This window comes from Schistocerca cancellata, chromosome 8 (assembly GCF_023864275.1).
Source record: "Schistocerca cancellata isolate TAMUIC-IGC-003103 chromosome 8, iqSchCanc2.1, whole genome shotgun sequence".
Classification (NCBI taxonomy): Eukaryota; Metazoa; Arthropoda; class Insecta; order Orthoptera; family Acrididae; genus Schistocerca; species Schistocerca cancellata.
In genome coordinates, this window is record NC_064633.1 from 533,531,483 (window position 1) to 533,551,488 (window position 20,006).

At 38.1% G+C, this 20,006-nt stretch overlaps 1 protein-coding gene across 1 annotated transcript in view; it reads left to right on the forward strand.

Moving 5' to 3' along the window:
• The window catches only part of LOC126095673 (uncharacterized), an 89,633-nt gene that overhangs the window by 28,117 nt on the left and 41,510 nt on the right, over positions 1 to 20,006 (forward strand). Inside the window, exon 2 of the mRNA XM_049910431.1 lies at positions 12,271 to 12,449. Coding sequence (XP_049766388.1) covers positions 12,271 to 12,449 — 179 coding nt within the window. The remainder of the gene's footprint in view (positions 1 to 12,270; positions 12,450 to 20,006) is intronic.

Consider the following 20,006-nt stretch of genomic DNA (forward strand, 5'->3'; position numbering starts at 1 on the left):
TTTTCAAGTTGCTGCTGAAAGTTTGTTGTGCCCTGTCTACACCTGCAACTGCTTGAGGCTCACCAGCTTCTAACTGAAGCAACAGGTCAAATCTATTTTCCACATTCACCACGAAGCTGTTAGGCAAAGTTCAAGGCCTGTTCCTCGTTTTGCCTGTTGCCACTTCCCACCTCTCTTTACCCTTCTCCCCGGGCCTTGTCTAACTCAGCCTGAAGGGCAGCAATTTTCCCCTCCTGTTCTAGTATCTTCCTATCTCTACTACATATCCTACAAAATCACTGATGAGTCTCATTTACTTCTTCTATTCCCACACCACTACAGTCACCCACATGGAAAAACTACAGCACCCGTCACACCAAAGCCCCAACAATTCTATGGCAAGTCAAGCACTTTTCACTCATGATAAACATAACAGTTTATTAAGAATAATTCAGTTAAATTACAGATAAACATGAAAATATGATTCCACAAATTTGGCCTATACACACCTGTATGTAAACAAAAACAACAGTGCAAAGTTTCTGAAACAACAACTTAAACTTTACGCTACTTTCCGGAAATGTAAGTTAAATAAAGAAGAGGTACGCTACAGTTAAATTGCTGGGGAGAGCAAAGTACAATTAAACAAAATTCTATAGATTTGCTGCGGCAAAACATAAACAGAAAATACAACTGTAACCCGACTGTACAATCTTTTCGTGTTTTCTGCTATATGACGTAAAGAAAAATGAAACCTTTAATGGTACGCATGTTAATACAAACAGTGATTTCAGTTTTGATAATGCAAAGTGTTTAACTGATCGTTCCCTCCATTGTGCCCGTTGTTGCCTCCTAGAAGCTTGAAAATGGAGGTTTGTGTTGCCTGGTGGAGACAGGGAGACAGAGCTTGTCGTCCCCCCCCCCCCCCCCCCCTTCGTCACCCCTCCCTCCACCCCCCACCCACACAACACACACATACACTACTTATCCCACTGCAAACCCTGAGCGCTCTGCCTGCTCATCCTGATGCCCCGCTCACAACACACTAAGTTACAGTTCGTGAGTAGTAACCTCACCATGCAGGAGGAAAGACTGCTGCTTGGCGCGAGTGTTAAACGTGGCGAAATGCATATGGGGATGAAAGAGGTGGAGACCGTTGTCAGATTTACCGGCTACAAATACCGTATGAAACAATCATTGTCAACAAACTGGTATTTTTTAAAAACAGCTCATTTAAATAGATTTCAAAGAAAGATTTTTGACTCATAAAGCCATGGGCAATCAACAGGTCATCAGTGATTGATGCATTGAGCACCTTCTGTTCTATGATGCAGGAGTTGTTAAGGATAAACAGTTGACTCTGCATTTGAAAACACTTCTGCTGTGTACTTTTCATTTCCATGAGCAGATTGTAAAAGGGTTTTATACCTATGTTATTTAATCTTTTGGGGGTGTCAAAGCTAGATTCACCAAAGGGAAGTGCAGATGATTTTTCCTGCTGTACTTGTGAATATCTCTCTTCTCTCAAATAGCTGCAGATTGTTGACAACAAATTCATAAGGTGTGGTTTATATTCTCAGTTGATTTCGCAGATGCCTGCAAGATGTGAATTTGTGAAGCCCACTCATCATTCTAATTTCTTTCCTCTGTGCAATGAATAGTTTCTACCAGCCCTAAACATTATCTCATATGACACTAATGAATTCAAATATGTAAATTATTAATCATTGCTCTTTTTATAAAAGCAGCAGAACCTGTACATTTTTCTAGTTTAAGTTTTTATCAAGGTCATCAGGTGTATTCCAAACATACTAACAGACCCATCATTCCTTATATACAAGATACACAAGTTCCTTTTACTACAACAGGTATAGCCTGAGGCAGGCTGTACATCAATGTAATATCTGACAAGAATTAAAAATAGATGTACTTTCCTCTGTGCTTAAGAACACTCAGTGTAGTTGTGAATATTTAGGTTTAAAGCTATTTAATTCACTGCATTTCTGATAGTCCAACTTTGCAGTGATATGGGAACAGACTTGGAGAGTGATTTTGTTTCTATGACACATAGTTGTGCATTTGGCGGCTGCGACACGAGGGATCTCAACAAACACGTCTCATGAGGGTAGCCTTTAGGCCTCTACAGAGAATAAACACCCAGCACATGTAACACAGATGGACTTCTCTCCAGCTTTCCATATTCAGTTGTTAAAGTAAAACTAAACATGGATCAATAAACTGCTTGTTTTGAAGTTTACATTACTGTGTGGAAAATTCTGTACACAGTACAAAATTATAACACAACCTAAATATTAGGTTCGTGCATAAGTTCACAGTGTTTTTGTTTTGCATGTTGGTAATTTGATTGCTATTGGCTTATTTATCAATTGTCATTTTTTATTTGAACTTCACTATTGCTATTTGAGTTTACATATTATAATTTTATCATTTAAAGATGTTGAGGGGAGCTGTGGATGCCACAATATGGATTCCAAATGGAGAAATTGGAAATTTTCTGACATATTCTTCTGTTTGAATTCAATAGAGGAGTGATAGCAGTGGAGGCAGCAAGAAATATTTGTGCCATGTATGGGGACAATGTTGCTGGACAGATTACAGCAACAAAATGGTTTTCTCATTTTAAGGAAGATCATTTTGACACTAGTGACACTTCACATTCGGAAAGAGCTTCGGGGTTGAATGAAGATCGTTTGAGCACATTATCCACAATGAAACATATCAGTGTACTCAGGAACTAGCAGATGTGATTAACTGTGATCGTCCCACCTTTGTGCAGCATTTGCATGCAAAGAGGAAAGTTCAAAAATTGTGTGTATGGGTACACATGCTCTAAGCCAAAATCACAGGAATCAGTGGGTGGCCATATATACATCTCCCCTTCCTTGTCATCAACTGGCCATGAACAGCATCAACCATTCCTATCCTGTATCATTACTAGTGACAAGAGTTCATGTCTTCATGCTAACATGTGAAAAGAAAGGAATGGTTAAGCCCAAGCAAAGCTACAATGGCTATATCGAGTAATGAAAATTGTCTGGAGACAGAAGATGATCCCCGAAGAATGGAAGAAGGGAATAATTGTCCTGATCTTTAAGAAGGGAAATAGAAAAGAATGCAAGAACTATCAGGGAATAACATTGATGAGTCATTGTGCAAAGATTTTTGAGAAAATTTTGGAAGCACGAATTCACGCAAAATTAGAAGGAAGAATGAGAGAAGAGCAACATGGCAGCAGAACAGGAAGGTCCACGGTGGATCTAATTTTTGCTGTAAGACAACTGCAGGAACAGCACTATGAATATGGAATAGATCTACTAATGTCCTTCCTGGACATTGAAAAAGCATATAGCACATGATAGTGTACGTAGAAACAAAGTGTGGAAAGCCCTGCAGAATAGAGGAGTAGAAAAAACAAATTATCTGGAGGATAAGGGAAATGTACCATGGAAGTGTGAACTGTGTCAAAGTGGTAGGAGAGAGATCAGCTTGGATTGAACATAAGAATGGCTTGAGGCAGGGAAGTGCACTTTCACCATTACTCTTCATTGTAGTGATGGATGATATAATGAGTACAGTAGCTCAAGTAATTGGTGAAAGGAAGGTGAAAGCTATGGTGTTTGCAGGTGATCTGATGATTTGGGGGAATAAGGAGGAGGAGGTACAAGAGCAGTTGGACGTATGGGAACAAAAAGTACAGGAATATGGGATGAAATTTAGTATTAGTAAGAGTGAGATGATTATCAGAACAAGAAAGAAGGAGAGAGGAACAACTGGAATAACAGTTGGTGAGGAACTATTGTGGAGAGTGGAGAATTTCAAGCACATAGGAAGCCCGATACAGGAAGACGGAAAAAACGCCAGAGAAATAAACGAGCGTGGAAGAAAAGTAGAAGCATATTGGAAGAGTGTCAGAAGCCTGATATGGAGCAAGCATGTATCCCAAATCAGTAAAAAGGTTATATACCAGTCATACTATGTCTCAATCCTGACATATCCATCAGAAACCTGGGTTATGGAAGGAAGAGAGAAAAGCAAAGTACAAATTAGTGAGATGAAATTCTTGAGAAACAGTATTGGAGTGACAAAGGTAGACAGGTTAAGAAATAAGAGGATCAGAGAGTTAATGAAGGTGAACCATTACAGTAGGAGATAGAGAAATCAAGGCTAAGATGGTATGGGCATGTTAAGAGAATGGAGGAGAAGAGGATACCCAGGAGGATACAGGAGATAAAACTGGAAGGAAAGAGATGAAAGGCGACAGACAGATGGCTGAAAGGAGTAGAGGAATGCATCCAGAAGAAAGGAGAAGACTGGACTAAGGTGAAGACGGAGAGATGGTGGCAAGACAGAAGACGATGGAAAGGCCTATGTTCCATGCAGACCAGCCAGAGGCTGGACTCTGTCCAAGATGATGATGATGATGATGGAAAAACCTATTAACTTATGCATCAACATTAATGTTAATAAAATATGGACAAAATGGAGGTAAAACATTATTTGTAGACAAGTGGAAATTGCAAGTGGCATAAAGTGTCAGTGCCACAGATAAAGTAAGAAAGGAAAAGAAACGTAAGGTATGTTGTACCTGAAAATGGATATAAGATAGCCTGAATGACAGGATACCTTCCCAAATACCACTATATGACCTTCTTTATGGAGAGACATGACCAGTGGGCCAGTGACATAATGTTCACCAATACTACTAAATGGTCACTGTCTGCCTTCCTCTCTGCAGCCCTAAAAATTGCTTCCAGCACCTTGTGTCGGAGCTATGCAGTTCACAAACTTATGCTCAACATATGAATCTGGTTACAAAATGAACAGACTACTCATCCATCCCATGCAGCCTGTTACTAAATTTACTAGCCATAGTAAAAAAAAAAAAAGAATAATACAAACACAACCATAATTATACTATCAGAAAATTAAAACAGTGCAAAATCCTATACCAGTTAATTGTTACCACCCAATACGACACAGTAGAAACCTTTTACCAACTATCATTGTTCAGTAAATAAAACATAAGAAACCTTACTATGAAGAAAAAACATACTGATAAGCTTAATACATACTCTTGTGAGGGAATTGATACATTCATTAGTCTGGATGATGTCTCTCACAGCAGAATACTCAGAAAGGATGTTCATCCTCTAGCATCATCAATATTATAGTTGAGCTGGCATAAGTTGATCTCTTACAATTGCATTGAGCTGGTCATGGCAGCTTCATGGGACTATCTTAACCAATAACGTAACGTGATTTTATAAATGTCTCTATAGCAACGCCTCATTGTTTCACAGCTCTATGGACTGCTACTGTTTTTGGCTGCAGCTGGTAGCACTTGACAATTGAAAGTTGACAAGCTGTCAGGGTTTTTATTACACTGTCTCAATTAGCATTATCTTCTGGTGGACTCTACCGTACAAGCTAATTCCAACCAGTAAATTGGTATTTCCTCATAACAAGAAATAAAAGGTATTTTCCTGACGAGTGGACAAAGGATACTAAGAATCTTCATGAATCCCACTCTCCTTGTTAGGGTTAGTTTCTATGATGTATGGTGTGGTAAATCATACTCCTTACACGCTGATGGTCCTGTGGAACTTAATAACTGTTCCAGTAACAAGTATGTTCTGCCATTGGATACTGTTGACTAAGAACAACGATCTGATTTAGCCACTAATCAAGTGAGAAAACTTCCAAATTCATATTTTATGACATCAGCAAACTGTTCAAATAACGTTTTAGTGCGACTCAACTGTATGCGACCATTCCATGCAAAACCCCAACAATGACTCCTAGCATTCCAGCTTGTGACTGTTAAGACAGTGCCTCTACCAGAAAAAGAGGTGTGCCCATCTCCAAAAGGTCCAGAGAACCAGTAACCAGAGACGCATAAGGAGTATGATTTACAATGTCTTACCACTGTTAATTGTAGCATTGCTTGTGCCCCCCCCCCCCCTCCTGCACACACACACACACACACACACACACACACACACACACACACACACACAGTGTACATGCACACACGCTCTCTCTCTCTCTCTCTCTCTCTCTCACACACACACACACACACACACACACACACACAAGAATTAAAAAAAAATAGCAGAAAAATTTTTGGCCCAACATCATAGCTAGTGGGGGAGGGAGGAAAGGGGTCTGGGAAAATAACTGCATGCTACCAAACAACCCAGCAATGGCTCCTTCCTCCAAATTCATCATTACAATAATTCAATTATAAAAATATCAGGCATATTTTATATTATGTCAGCCTTATACCTGAAGTTACAATTTGTTTACATTTCTGTTTGTACAGGTGGCATGTAGATACACGATACACTACAAAACCAGTCTGGTTGTATATTGAGGATATATCAAAATATGTTTTAACTTTAAAATTAATACAGTGTAGCATTTAAAGGGAAATGTGTATATTTTTCGAACTGATTATGAATTGTTCTCCTAAAATAGTAAAGAACTTTAAGAATGTACAAAAATATAGCATTCTTTTCACAAAATGAAAATGAAATCAATTTATTAAAAGCATGTCATTAACAAAAAGGAGAGAACAAGGCACAGGAAACATTTAATATTCTAGCGGATTACTTCTACTCGAAGAGAAGGAAAACATTTTGTGTCTATTGCTTCATCTAATGGCACACAAGCAAAGTAAAATATATATGTCAAGGATAAACAGGATGGTATGATGCTGTGCATGGTGTGATAAGTGTTCAAGTTTGCATACTAGAATGTGTAACAACTATCTTCAAAATATTGTCAACACAGTATTCTGTAATAAAGTTCAGTCTTTCCATATTTTTAATTTGCAAGTGTTTTATGTATATGAAGTTTATTTGGAAGTCTAATTTTTTTTAGAACGGGAGATGTCAATAACTGTTGATTTTGTACATAATTAAATTGAACTTTCTCTAGCCTTCAATTGTTTTGGTTCCTTTTTACATTTTACATAATTTTATCTTAACTTAAGTTTGTAAGAAAGGTTAAAATAATGACATGCGTTTATGTGACAGACAATAATATACTTGATTTTGCAAAAACTGGGTAAACATACTATTTAAGCAAATTTCCTTATAATATGTTGAATAACAATTAATGCAAGCAGAAAATAAAACATGATCACATACAAGGGACTTTCAGTAATTAAAGAGAGAAATTGATGTTGGTAGGGGAGGAGGAGTGTATGTTTACAAAATGAGACTTTCAGTATGTCTTAACATAACCTCACCAATATCAATACACTTGTCCCAATGATGAACTATATATTTTTTGTACCTGATATAAAGAAGTCTTTATCTTGTTGTTTGAGCCACTTTCTCATAAAAATTATTTGACCTCTTCATTCTTGTTGAATTTTTTTCCACATAATAATTCCTTGAGTGGACCAAACAAATGAAAATTCGTAGGAAGCCAAACCTGGACTGTAGGGAGGATGAGGTAGTATCTTCCAACCTGTTTTGTCAATGTTTGCTTGGGTCAACTGAGTATGACAGTCAACATGACTTTTGCTGCTGATTATTTGCATTCTCGTTATAAACAAAACAATTTTTGCATGAAATGTATTTGGAATCATTCTCACATTTGCAGAATTTGATGCACAAAATTTATGCAAGAGATACTACCAGAGTATGGATGCAACAGAAAGAGCTGAAAAGAAAACTTTATGTTACAAAGTTATGTTGACTTAGGCCAAATAATGTTCAGGATGGCTCACCTGTATAATGAAATTACATCAGTGAAAGTTTGTGCTGGACTGGGACTCGAACCTATGTTTCCCATTTATCACTAGTGGTCACCTTACCATTTGGCTATCCGAGCACAACTCACAGCCAAACCCAAACTTCCATACGTCATCAATCATGTGACTACGAATTGTATTCGTACATCCATTATGTATATTCCTGTACAGGAGAGATATTTTACTTTAAAGTTCTTTGCCCGGTGTTGGCGGACAAATATGATACTGCATCATAATTTGGAATAACATAGGCACTGCAATACTGTAAAACAATTTTTATCCATCAACTATTCTCAGCTCATCCCAGTTAAGCCAACCTAAAGCTATGAAAGTAAAAAACTCCTTCTACAAACTGTTTATTTCTTCCTTAATTTGTCTCTTTAATTATTGAATGTCCCTCATACATTTACATGCATATTATGTTGTTTAGAATACTGATGTACCATGTTCTACAGTTCATGGGTCTTGATCTGTTACATTACCTCCAACCCTCCCCCCTCCCATAATTTCATGCAAAAACTTATGCAAGAGATGCCACCAGAGTATGGATGCAACAGAAAGTGATGAAAAGAAAACTTTATGTGAGAAAGTTGTGTTGACATGCCAAATAATGTTCAGGAGGGGTATTGATTTATTACAGATGTACCTATAACCACTGAAATAGAAAAATTTCAGTTAGTTTTCACCTTCTCCCTAGTCTCTTGGGATCTTCCATCCATCTTTGTCTCCTTCACTCGAATTCCTGCTTAGACTTCACATTCATTTGCTTCCTATTTTTCCTACAAATTACATGATCTCATTAGAGTTAAAGAAAATTCAAGACCTGAAAGATACAAAGAATGTGATCAAACAGTAAATGTCAGGCTGAGATACAAGAACAATATGCTTGTTAGTAGCTTTAAATATTTTCAAATATCAGATTATGAAAGTAAGTTGCCAAACGTACATACAAATGTTGGTTCATTGGCATTTTGGCTGCAGCACCCAGAGATAGCAGTTATGTGTGTGTGAATGTATCTGTGTTTTCGTTTCTGAAGAAGGATGTGGCCAAGAGTGTAACAGTCTTTTTGTTGTGCCTGTCTGCTACTCAGTGTGTCATATTTATGGTGAGTAGCAATCTGTTCTTTCCACAATATTGTTCAAAGTTAGTTTCAGTGTGAGAAGAATCAGCTTCTTTTATGGTATCTAATTACATTATTACTCAATATGTACAAATTATGCATACATTTCTGTCAACTGTGGATGGAATGTGCTCAAAATTTGCCAGTGTTAGCAAATATTAAAGAAAAATATATATTGTGTACAAGAATGCATATAGAAAATTATATAACAATTGTAATCATTAAATAAGCCAGTACTTGTGCAATAAATAGACATTTTTGTTAAAGGGTTGGAATAAAATCATTATTACTATACAGGGTGTCCCAGCTATCTTGTCCACCCAAAATATCTCTGGAACAATAACAGCTATTGGAAAACGACTTTCACCGGTATCAATGTAGGGCTGGGGCCCATGAATGTACATTTTTGGAAACATTCTAAAACGAAAGCATATGTGTTTTTTAACACAAACTTATGTTTTTTAAATTGACCTCCTATATTTTTTCTTCAGCAATCCATAGCATAACAAAGCACATACACAATGGCGTTGATTGCATCGCAATATTCCCATTACATCCCGAGATATTAAGACGCGAAGTTGACACTTGAAACACCCGACATGGGCTGCTAGCGCATGTCCTGAGGCTCAGGCGTGAACCCCACGCTGCCCATAATCGCGATGTGATTGACATGCGTAATCACACTTCCATACTTATCAAGAGGTCCGAAACGAATAATACGGTCTGCTGCCATCCTGCATTTTTTTCTGTCAGAATTTGGTTCTACTCTGCTCTTAAACAGTACTCTTAGCAACATGACAATCTCGTCTTTAGTTATTAGCCTACTAAGTTAATTAACATCAATATCAATGCCTGAAAAAAAGAGTGGAGCACTAAGAAAATGTTAGTAAATACCACTGAGCCCAGGTAAACACACACTAGAAAAACACTAAACTAAACAACGTGCGCAAGCATGAACTGCTGTTGCTGGCAATTGCTCTCACCTCAGTGATTGGAGTTAGAAGAACAACAGTGACTTTTTTCAGAGTAGCTGCTTTTATCCTAATGTCTATGTAAAAAGTGATCTATAAGAACTACCACTTATTATTTGTGTGAATGGATTTGCGTACTAGTAATTTGTTCTTACTACTTCGCAGAAATGCCCTACAGTTGTTGCCTCTACCTATTAACACATAACTTGACTTGTTCCACAACCCTGAAGGCTCTTCTTCATGATCGTGGTGGGATTTGTGGAACACAGTATGTTTGTGTGTGTGTGTGTGTGTGTGTGTGTGTGAGAGAGAGAGAGAGAGAGAGAGAGAGAGAGAGAGAGAGAGAGAGAGATGGGGGGTTGAAAAAGTTTACACTATAGGATGACGGTGGAACAAATTATTAGGTCCTAAATTTTTATTTTTATTTTTAGTGTTAATGAATATTGTTACATTATGGGAATTTATTCTTCTGTATTGCCATAAGCCAAAGTTCAATATAGTCGGAAACATAAAATAACGGAGATTGTGTGTCTAGTTTGGGTTTTTTGAGTGAAAATAATATTTGTAAGAAATCATTTCAGTTTTCTGCCTTAACTTTGTTTCTAATTATTACACTTGCCTGTTATTTATAAAACAGCTAGTGATTCCCACTCCACAGAGTACTCTTTCAAGAACTGAATTCCTAAGTATAAAACAGCTTCAGATGTCTGATAAATTTACAAATGAGTTAATTTGTTTTTGATTTTAAGCATGTAAAACCCGTATGTTTGAAGGTAGAAAAACTAATTATGTCGGGTATATTAGTTTCAGACTGTTATGTTTTTCTCAGTATGTGTATTGTGTTACATGTATGGTACTGATTCTCCTTTTGTCATTTTGTGTAATGGATTTATATTTAATGATTACTGAATGTGTCCAGTATAAATCATATATATTCCTTCAACATGTTAAAAAACAAATTGTGTTATCTGGGTCTTAGTGACATTGAGCTTTTGTCCATTTTTATGGAACCAGGATTCCAGTTTCCCCAGAACATTTTCTATACTATCTGGAATCTTTTCTGTTGTATCATTTTCTATCAGGACTGAGGTGTCGTCTGCGAACAAGACTGAACGAGCATCAATATTTAATGGTAAATCATTTATATACAGCAAGAACAGGTAAAGACCCAGTATTGAACCCTGTGCAATCCTTGGGAAATTATTATGACCTTATATGCAGCTATACAATGTACATAAAATGACGACATCAGTTGCATGGAAAATGCTTAAAAATTGATCAATAAATCAAATCAAAACAACCACATGCTAATGAAGAAGACGAAAGAAAAACGCATCTTAATGTGACATCCTATTTCCTGAAATATGTGTCACACAATGATATAAATATGCAGATACATTCAGTGATATATCTGAATATTGCCTGCAAAATTATTATTATTATTATGGGAGGGGGGAGGGGGTGTCAATGAGAAAAAAGTTTCAGACATGTTTGAAAGTATGTGTAAAATTTCTTGGAAGTTACCAAGTGCTCTCATTCTCAAATACAAGATGAATATAGTCTGGGTAATTCGTGTGCAAAGACATACACATAGTTTCTAATGTCAATTCTTGTCTTCTTGTGTTAATGCTTTACCTTTAAATTGGTAATTAAGACAGAATTTTAAATTTTTAAATTGGTCAGTAATTATATGACATACTGAAAGTCTAATTTTTGTGGCCGCTGGAAGCCATTAAATAGACAAGACGCAACTGGGTCAAGCGCCATGCACCATTTTAGCAGTTTAGTAACATAGATAAAAAAGGGCTTCATATCAAGGTTATTTTAAATCCTAGCTGAACTTGGGCTGGTCACTAATAAGTGATAAGATAGTTCAAAAAAATTGTGTGTTTTCAGTGAGCATTAGTGAAGGAGAACCATATGTCACATACAAGAGAAATTGATTCAAGGTAATTTTAAATTTCAACCTGAGAATAGTCAGAGATGTCAGGCAAATTATCTGTTGGAATTAAATGGCCACCCCGGTAAATTTTTATCATTAAATGTACTTTTAACTGTAGTATTTACTGCATTGTAAATGTGTGTGTGTGTGTGTGTGTGTGTGTGTGTGTGTGTGTGTGTGTGTGTGTCTGTACAAGGAAATAATGTATTTGAATTAACTATGCCACAAGAGAACTAACAGGAATATCTTATGATGCATGGACAGAAATAAATACTGATCAACAGTACAGAAACACACTGGTACTGAGAAGAGGGTGGGGAGACTGAATGGTCAAGGCTGCAAGTAAAGAAAGTGAGAGGCAATGTGAAATGCATATAGAATTTATTGCAGTTTATTTAATTAAATCTTCTTATGAATTAATTGCCTTTTTTTAAAAAAATAATGGTTTTGGCTTTAAGAAGATTCATATTTCAGATACTATCTCCTAATTATGGTGCCACAGCACCAGTGATGCACAGCCATCACCTTTGTCAAATGTCCAGAAGCAGGCTACCTCTCAAAATGGTGGTATCGGATGTTGTTCACAGAGACTTCGGTGCTCTGCAACAGCCATCATCCACTCCCTCACGTTTCAGCATAACACCAAAGAAAAGGTAAGTAATGAGACTGCTGTGGTACAAAATATGAGAGATAAAAAAATTAATGAGAAGCCATGTTTTCATTTAATGAAGTGATTGATTGCAGATGACGATAAAAGTGATTATCAAAGTATGTTGATTAGTACTATTTTGGTCTAAGTACTGGATGTTTCAAAATGAATATTGGGTCTTAAGGCTTTGTAGTATTTGTTACATTCAATTTACAATTACAAGTAATACATAAAATGAAAGAGCAAATCTATAATTTTTCCTACAAATGTTCGATGTGAGCACTATTCGTCACTTAGCAGAAGAGTGATGAAGACGTGTTGAATGATTCACTTCCAATGTTGTCTGTCTGGAGGCTTTTAAGGAAATGCTTCCAACTGTATACTTATTGTTTGCAGCTGTTATAAGCTCTAAAGCCTACAATGGTTTATATGCCAACTTTGCAAACAAAATGTTGCTGCATGATGATGAAGATTTTCTAGATTGTGTTGTCTTCAGTGATGAACTGACATTTCACTTAATTGGAAATGTGAACACCCATAATATGTGCATCTGAGGTTCAGCAAATCCCCATGAGATGGGACAGTTGTAACAAGACTCCCCTAAAATGATGTTTCTTGTGGCATATCCTGGTAGAAAGTCGACGGGTCTTTCTTTTTGGAGATGCAACTGTAACTGGTGTTTCTTGTCTTGATGCTCTAGAACTATGGCTTTTTCTAAGGATTTGTCATCCATGCCACAAAAATGAAACATTAATGGAACACATTTACATTTATAAACATTGGCTTGGAATGATCACTTCCTGCTTCCATTCATTCACTGAGCTTGCGTTCCATACTTTATCATACAAACTCCTGGTGTGTTTCATACTTGATTAAATCCATTTTGCTTTTTTTCCCCAGAACATCAATGTTGACTACAGGAGTTGGATACACTGAAGATTTTAAACTACCTTAATGGAAAAAAATCCACTGGATTCAAATATGGCAGTTGGACAGGCCAATTTGTCTTGAACACTCCACCTGCTCAGAAATTGGTTATCGAGATACTGACGAACTGTCCACATAAAGTGGGTGGAAGATTATCACGCATAAATCACATTCATTGGATGACATCTACAAGTATATCTTCAAGTAAATGAAGCAACGTATGTCTGAGAAACTGTTACATAAGTTTGCCCAGTAAGATGGTTTAGAAATATGTGGGGGCCACTAAGATGATCATCAATGATTCCACCCCATATGTTGAGGCTGAACCTCTGTTGATGTCTGTCTTGTTGCATTTCATGAGGGTTTTCATAAGCCAGGACGTGACTGGTATGATAATTGAAGATCTCATCACTTGAAAAGCCACCCTCATTAGTGAATAAGGTATGTGCTAAGAGCCACAGAAACATAGCACACTGTCCTAACAGGTGTTGACAGAAAGTTATTCTTGGTTGAAAGTCTGCTTCATTTTATACTTTATCCCATTGAAGGTGAATGTTCGAGATCATCATGTGATTTCCTTCCTTTCTCATAATTATCCTTGTAGTAGATTATGGCATTTCCTCCACAGGACAAAGAATTTGATCTTCAAGCTCAGGCATTTGTACATTACATGGTCTCCCACAATTTGCAACTCTCTTCTCAAGTGGGCATGTCTCTCAGTAGCATTGATGGAGCTGTACAAATGCTCTTGCACAAGGTAACTACCTCCTACAGTAATATTTAACACAAAATTGATGTGTTGTGTCTGCACTCCCATCTGCTAGGTTGTACATGTATTATATATCCATTATTTCAGACACTGAAAACATTATGGGATCTCTTATACATTGTATATTTTACCCACATAAAATAATTGCTCAGCTTTTCGTTTCATAACATTTGTTTGTACTCACATAAGACACAATAGAAATGAGAATAGACAACTGGCATCATGTTGAATGTGGCAAAGATACTTTTGTATAGACAGCGATGGGTTTGTTCCTTAGTGTGGTGATGTGTATTAGTGATATCGCCACATCAGCCCCCTCCCCATTCTGTTTTCTTTAAAGCGTTAGTCCCATTATATGGGGCAACTACCACTTTATTTGTTTGCCCATTCTCGGAAAACAGCTGGTGCAGGCAAGTGTTGCTCCTATTTGCAGTTGTTGGGTCATCATCCTCTTCTGGTGCTGGAGGGTTCAGCGAAACTGTCTGCAGAAATATCTGCCTCCACATTGGAATGTGATGTCATGGACTGAGTAAGGAGTGCACCTTCGTTGTTGTATACAGGCTTGAGCCGCTCTATTGAGACTGTCTTTTGTTTGCCGCCCTTTTCATTCAATTTTGAAATTATGACTTTTTCTTGTGATTACCCTGTAAAATCCAGAGTACAGTGTAACAAGTGGTGGGTGCACTGTATCATCCCTGAGCTACACATGGAATATTTTTTCCAGGCATGTCTACATAGCTCAGTGACAACTGGATGCTGGCTTGATTAATTCTCCTGGAACCCTCAACTGCGCACCATAAACCAGTTGTGCAGAAGAACATTGTAGGTCTTCCTTCACTGCAGGATTAGGGGCAGCACTTTAGACCATGATGATGAACTGAATGTTAGGGCAGTTTTGCGCATGTTGTGAAACTGTCTTACCACCCTGTTTCTGACTAGATGGTAGCTAGTAGTGCAGAGTTGATGCAGCCGCAAAGTAGTAAAAGTTCATTAATTGTTGGCTTTCAAATTGCCTCCTGTGATCTATAGGTTTGTCTTGCACAACGCCAAACCTAGAGAACCATGAGTGCACTAGTGCCTTCATGATTGACTCATCAGATATGCCTTGTATTGTGATGACTTCTGGTCACCTGGTAAAACTATGGATGTTCGTGAGCAAATTACGGAGTCCCACAAGTGTGGTAGTGGCCCTATGATGACCATGTATGTAAGTGTCAGGAAGTGAGCAGTATGAGCAATCATCGCGAAGACATCTGCCAATCTTATTATGCTAGCATGTCAGGCATTCACATGTCCATGTGTGACAATCTTTTTGCACTTCAGAACCTACGACTTTGATGGAGACTAACTTACCTGTTGCTTGGATTGCCGGGTGTTTTATGTTTGGCAGGGCATTGAAAACCTCATTATGAAATTGTTGTGGGATGTAGAGTCGCTGCTTCCCTTTCGCTACATCACACCAGATTATTTCCTGTACATTCGGGACTGACACACACCTGAGCTTCAACACTGTTTGCTGCTCCTGTATAAGGTGGTGCAAGAAAGGAACTTTTTGTTGCTTCAGTTCTAACTCTTACCACTGAATGGAGTTCAGACTGGCACAATTTTGAGAATGGAAATCTGTCATCAGTTTGTCTTTCTGCTATGTGACATTCATCAGATGTGAACTGTGCATTATATTTGACTTGTCTGCACTGACATGATGAAGTGAAGTGTGATGTGTGTTCTGCCTCAGCTAATTTGTAGTTAGATTAAAAGTGAAAGGTGCTAGGTTATAGGAACCATATTACAATTCCCTGCGATCCCCTTTTGCTTTGGCATGCTTATGTACCACGCTTATTCTTCTCGTTGACTTTATCTCCATGGCCTGAAATCTTAATCTTGAGGCTGGAGAGGTAAGTCCAGACTATTTCTCAAACCCACAAAATAAGACATTATATTTTAATTGAATTACTACAGCAGGAAATACTTCTTTTAATTTATTTCTGTCAATAAACATTAATATGTGTTATCTTAACTGAACAGTCTTTCCACTTCTTGGGGTAGAGGCAGAATAAATTCTTCTGCTATTTTTGTGATGTCATCCTTTTTATTGCCATGAGCTTCAGCATTCTAAGGAGTACTGCATGTCTCCTAGAAGGGTCACACCTGTGTGGAACAACTGCCGACCCAGCAAGTGATGAATGGTGGTAAACAGCTGTCAAAGTTGCCCTGTCGTATAGAAACACAGCATCCAGTCTCCTGATTCCATGCACATATAAATGAATTTGCAGCCAATATATATATTCACATTTATTACACACTTAGCTCAATTTCTATGCACAATCATCATTCGTCAGTAACAGATACAGATAGTAACTTATCACTTTTGTGAAGTGATACATCATACACTTCAAGGTCTGTGTCTCACTGAAAGATAGCTACTAGCAGCTAGTGGTCTGTAAAAACTGCAGAGTGGCTCCCTTTTTCAGATTGGTGAAACTGCTTGATAGATGAACAAATAGCTAGCAACTCACGATCAGTAGCAATCCATTTTTGCTGTTGTTGAGATGAGTTCTTCGACAAAAATGTGAGCAGCTCCCATTTGCCATCTACTTTTTGTTGCAGAGCTGATTCCATTGCTGTTTGGTCTGTATCTACCATAAGTGCCAAAGGGGCACTCAGTCTTGGATACACAAGAAACATTGCCTGTAATAGATGTTTCTGTAGGTCATGGAAAGTTGCTTCAGCATCTGGACACATCAGTGTTTTTTGATTTCCTGTAGTATTGTTGCCAATGAGTAATGCTATGAGTGGCTTTTGGATGGCAGCTAGTTTAGGCAAGTCACACTGGTAATAATTCGGCATGGCTAGGAATGTGTGAACCCCCCTGTAACCTGTGGTAAGGGGCATCTGTTGTACTGCTTTGACCTGCTTGGGCAGTGGTGATAGGCCTGTTGCGGAGCCCAAGTATCCCAGGAATTTAATCCTACATTTTCCCAGTGGACAGTTTGTTTCATTAATAATTATGTCATTTTATTGTATTTGGCAGAAAAGCTGTCACAGGTATTCAATATGCTGTTCTACTGAAGTAGAGATTACTTTGAATATCACCCATATTGCAAAATACGAATGATAATTCTCGAAGCACCTTGTGCATGAACCATTACCAAGATTGTGCTGCATTTCAGAGGCCAAATTGCATAAAATTATACTCAAACAAGGCAAATGGTGTGACCACCGCTGCTTTTTTATATCATATGGAACCATGGGAATATGGGAAAACATCTTGGCACAATCTGTCACACTGAATATTTTACAGTGGAGCTGTTGACTCACAGACAGGCACAACAAAAAGACTGTTAAACAAGTACGCTTTCAGCCAAAAGGCCTCTAATGAATTAAACAACATACACACACACACACACACACACTCACACAAACACAACTCATATACACATGACCACTCTCCCTGGCTTGCCTCGGCAGCCAGAGACAGTGATCATATTTGTGCAAATTGCATTTGCGTGAATGTGTGTATGTTGCCTAATTCGATAGAGGGTGTTTTGGTTGAAAGCTTACTTGTTTAACAGTCTTTTTGTTGTGCCTATCTGCGACTCAACATCTGTGCTAATCTGTGCTATAATGTGAGTAGCAATCTATCCTTTTCATCATACTGACACTGAACATTGTGGTATTTCTAGTAGTACTGTTGAAATGATTCAAGTTGTGTACATGATAGTCATCTGTAATTGTGTAGACATTGAGCACCCTATAGTTTCCATATACTTTGAGCACCCTATAGTATCCACATATTCTCTATGAATTATCTTTCGTATGAACCATTTGGATCGGGACATCCATGGACTATCTGATCTGGTCACAGTACCTATTTTTCAGAAGTCAGTTGAAGTCTACTTGCACCATGAATAACTTCTCTGGAGGCAAAGGCCACGTGTAGAATAGGACAGGTTGTCCTTGAGTCATGCAGATGTGGTGGCAATGATGAGTTTGGTGAGTGCTGGAGAGTCTTGAAGCAGATTATGAAGAAGTGACTCCTCAGACAATGTTATTATATTGCCTGCAGTATACGAATTGTTACGGCTCACGGGGTTCTTCTTGCATGCTACATGTGTGTGTGCCCAACATCATTGATGGTATGGAATCGCATCAGTATACCTCGGCATGGATGGCACTGTAGGTGTGCTAGATGGTGGCACTGTAGGCGTCCTGGATGTCTTCATGCAGAAACCCATGGACTTATCGTACTGTACTTGATCTGATGTGGAAACTGTGGTAGCAATATCCTTTGTGTACATACTGGCACCAACTGGTGGTTGAATGGATCAGGCATAAGTCGATAATTACATAAAATGTCTGCTACGATTGTGGGACCACGTCTGCTCCAATTGTGGGACCAGATATGTCTGCATTCCCAAAAATTCATGTCAGGTGAAAGTTTTAATCCATGTGTAACACTTAATTGCTTTTCACCATAGATAGGGATTCTGGAGTTGTTGTTGCCCACAGTAAGCACATGTTGCATCATTGGCATCAGTGTGTCACCAACCCTTCTTGGATAGACGCTGATGTGTGAACGAGTTTCAATGAGAAACACTTCACCTGATGAATGGTCCTGCATGAACAATTGGTGTGATTGGTTAACAACAGTTAGTGAGCGATCTGGACACCTTTGTACCACACTTTGGTCTGGGTACCTGTGCTGTTGCTGATGGATGGTAGCACACTTTAATGCCTGTCTTTGAAACCTGGGTATTTGCAGGGCTGAGTATGTTGACGGGCAAAGTTGCAAAAATGCCTATAGTGTCAGCATCATTGCTCCAGCGAGTTTTGTGGGATGATGTTTTTCTGTTTTTTCCAATTGTGACTTTGTAGCTGTTGTTGGTGTGTATTTACTTGCACATTAGGTTTTGCCACTTATGCTTCTAGCTGCTCTGTGGTGGGATCAGTTGTGGCATGCGGCTGGTGTGAAATATTTATGTGTGTTCCAGGATCAGTGACTTCAGCTGCCACAACTATGCAAGTTGCGGGGCCCCAATCTTGGCTGTTACTGATTTTTGCACACAAGAGAACTTCACTTAAGCTATTTGCAGTGGTGTCTGCCTTCTTTGCTTCAACTTGCAATAGTAAGTCAGCTTGTGCCACAATGACAGTGTGGACATTGGCTGGAAGTTTACGAAGCCATAATGCACCTAAAGATGGTCTGGGCAGATGTTCATGGCCTGCTAATTTACATAGAGCTTTGAGTACTTGCGATGGATTCTTGTCTCCCATATCTTCATCCGTAAAAATTTTTTGTGATTGCAGCTCTGGTGACAAGTAATGCTGTAGGAAAAATTTCTTTAGTGCTGCGTAACTTTGTTGTGACTAGGCTTCTTCTGTTTCCTCTATCAGTTTTCATAGTACAAAATTAAACTACATTAAATTTCCTAGAAAAAATGTCCTGTTCATTTTTTGTCTAGGGCTAATAGTTCCATGTTCTAAGAGATGAAAGAATCACAGATATTAAAGATATTGTTCTGTTGGTACAGAAGTAATGTTTGCCTTTAAATAAAGTGTGTTAAAAACAAATATGAAACGTGTAGTGCAGTAGAGATGTACTAAGTAATAAATTATGTTCTGGATGTGTAATAGTGTGGAGGGGTGAGATGTGTGGAGTAGAAGCATGCTGGATTGTGTTCATATACTTCGCTTCTTCATAGGTCTGCAAACTAAAGATAGAGTAGATTATTTCCCACTCTTTTAATGTACTCCACTAAGTCATAAGAAGCAACTACAGGATGTTTCACAAAGTTATATGGAACTTCCACAGTATGCTTTATGAATCACTGGACATGCCTTGGGATATGTTTATTTTCCATGAAG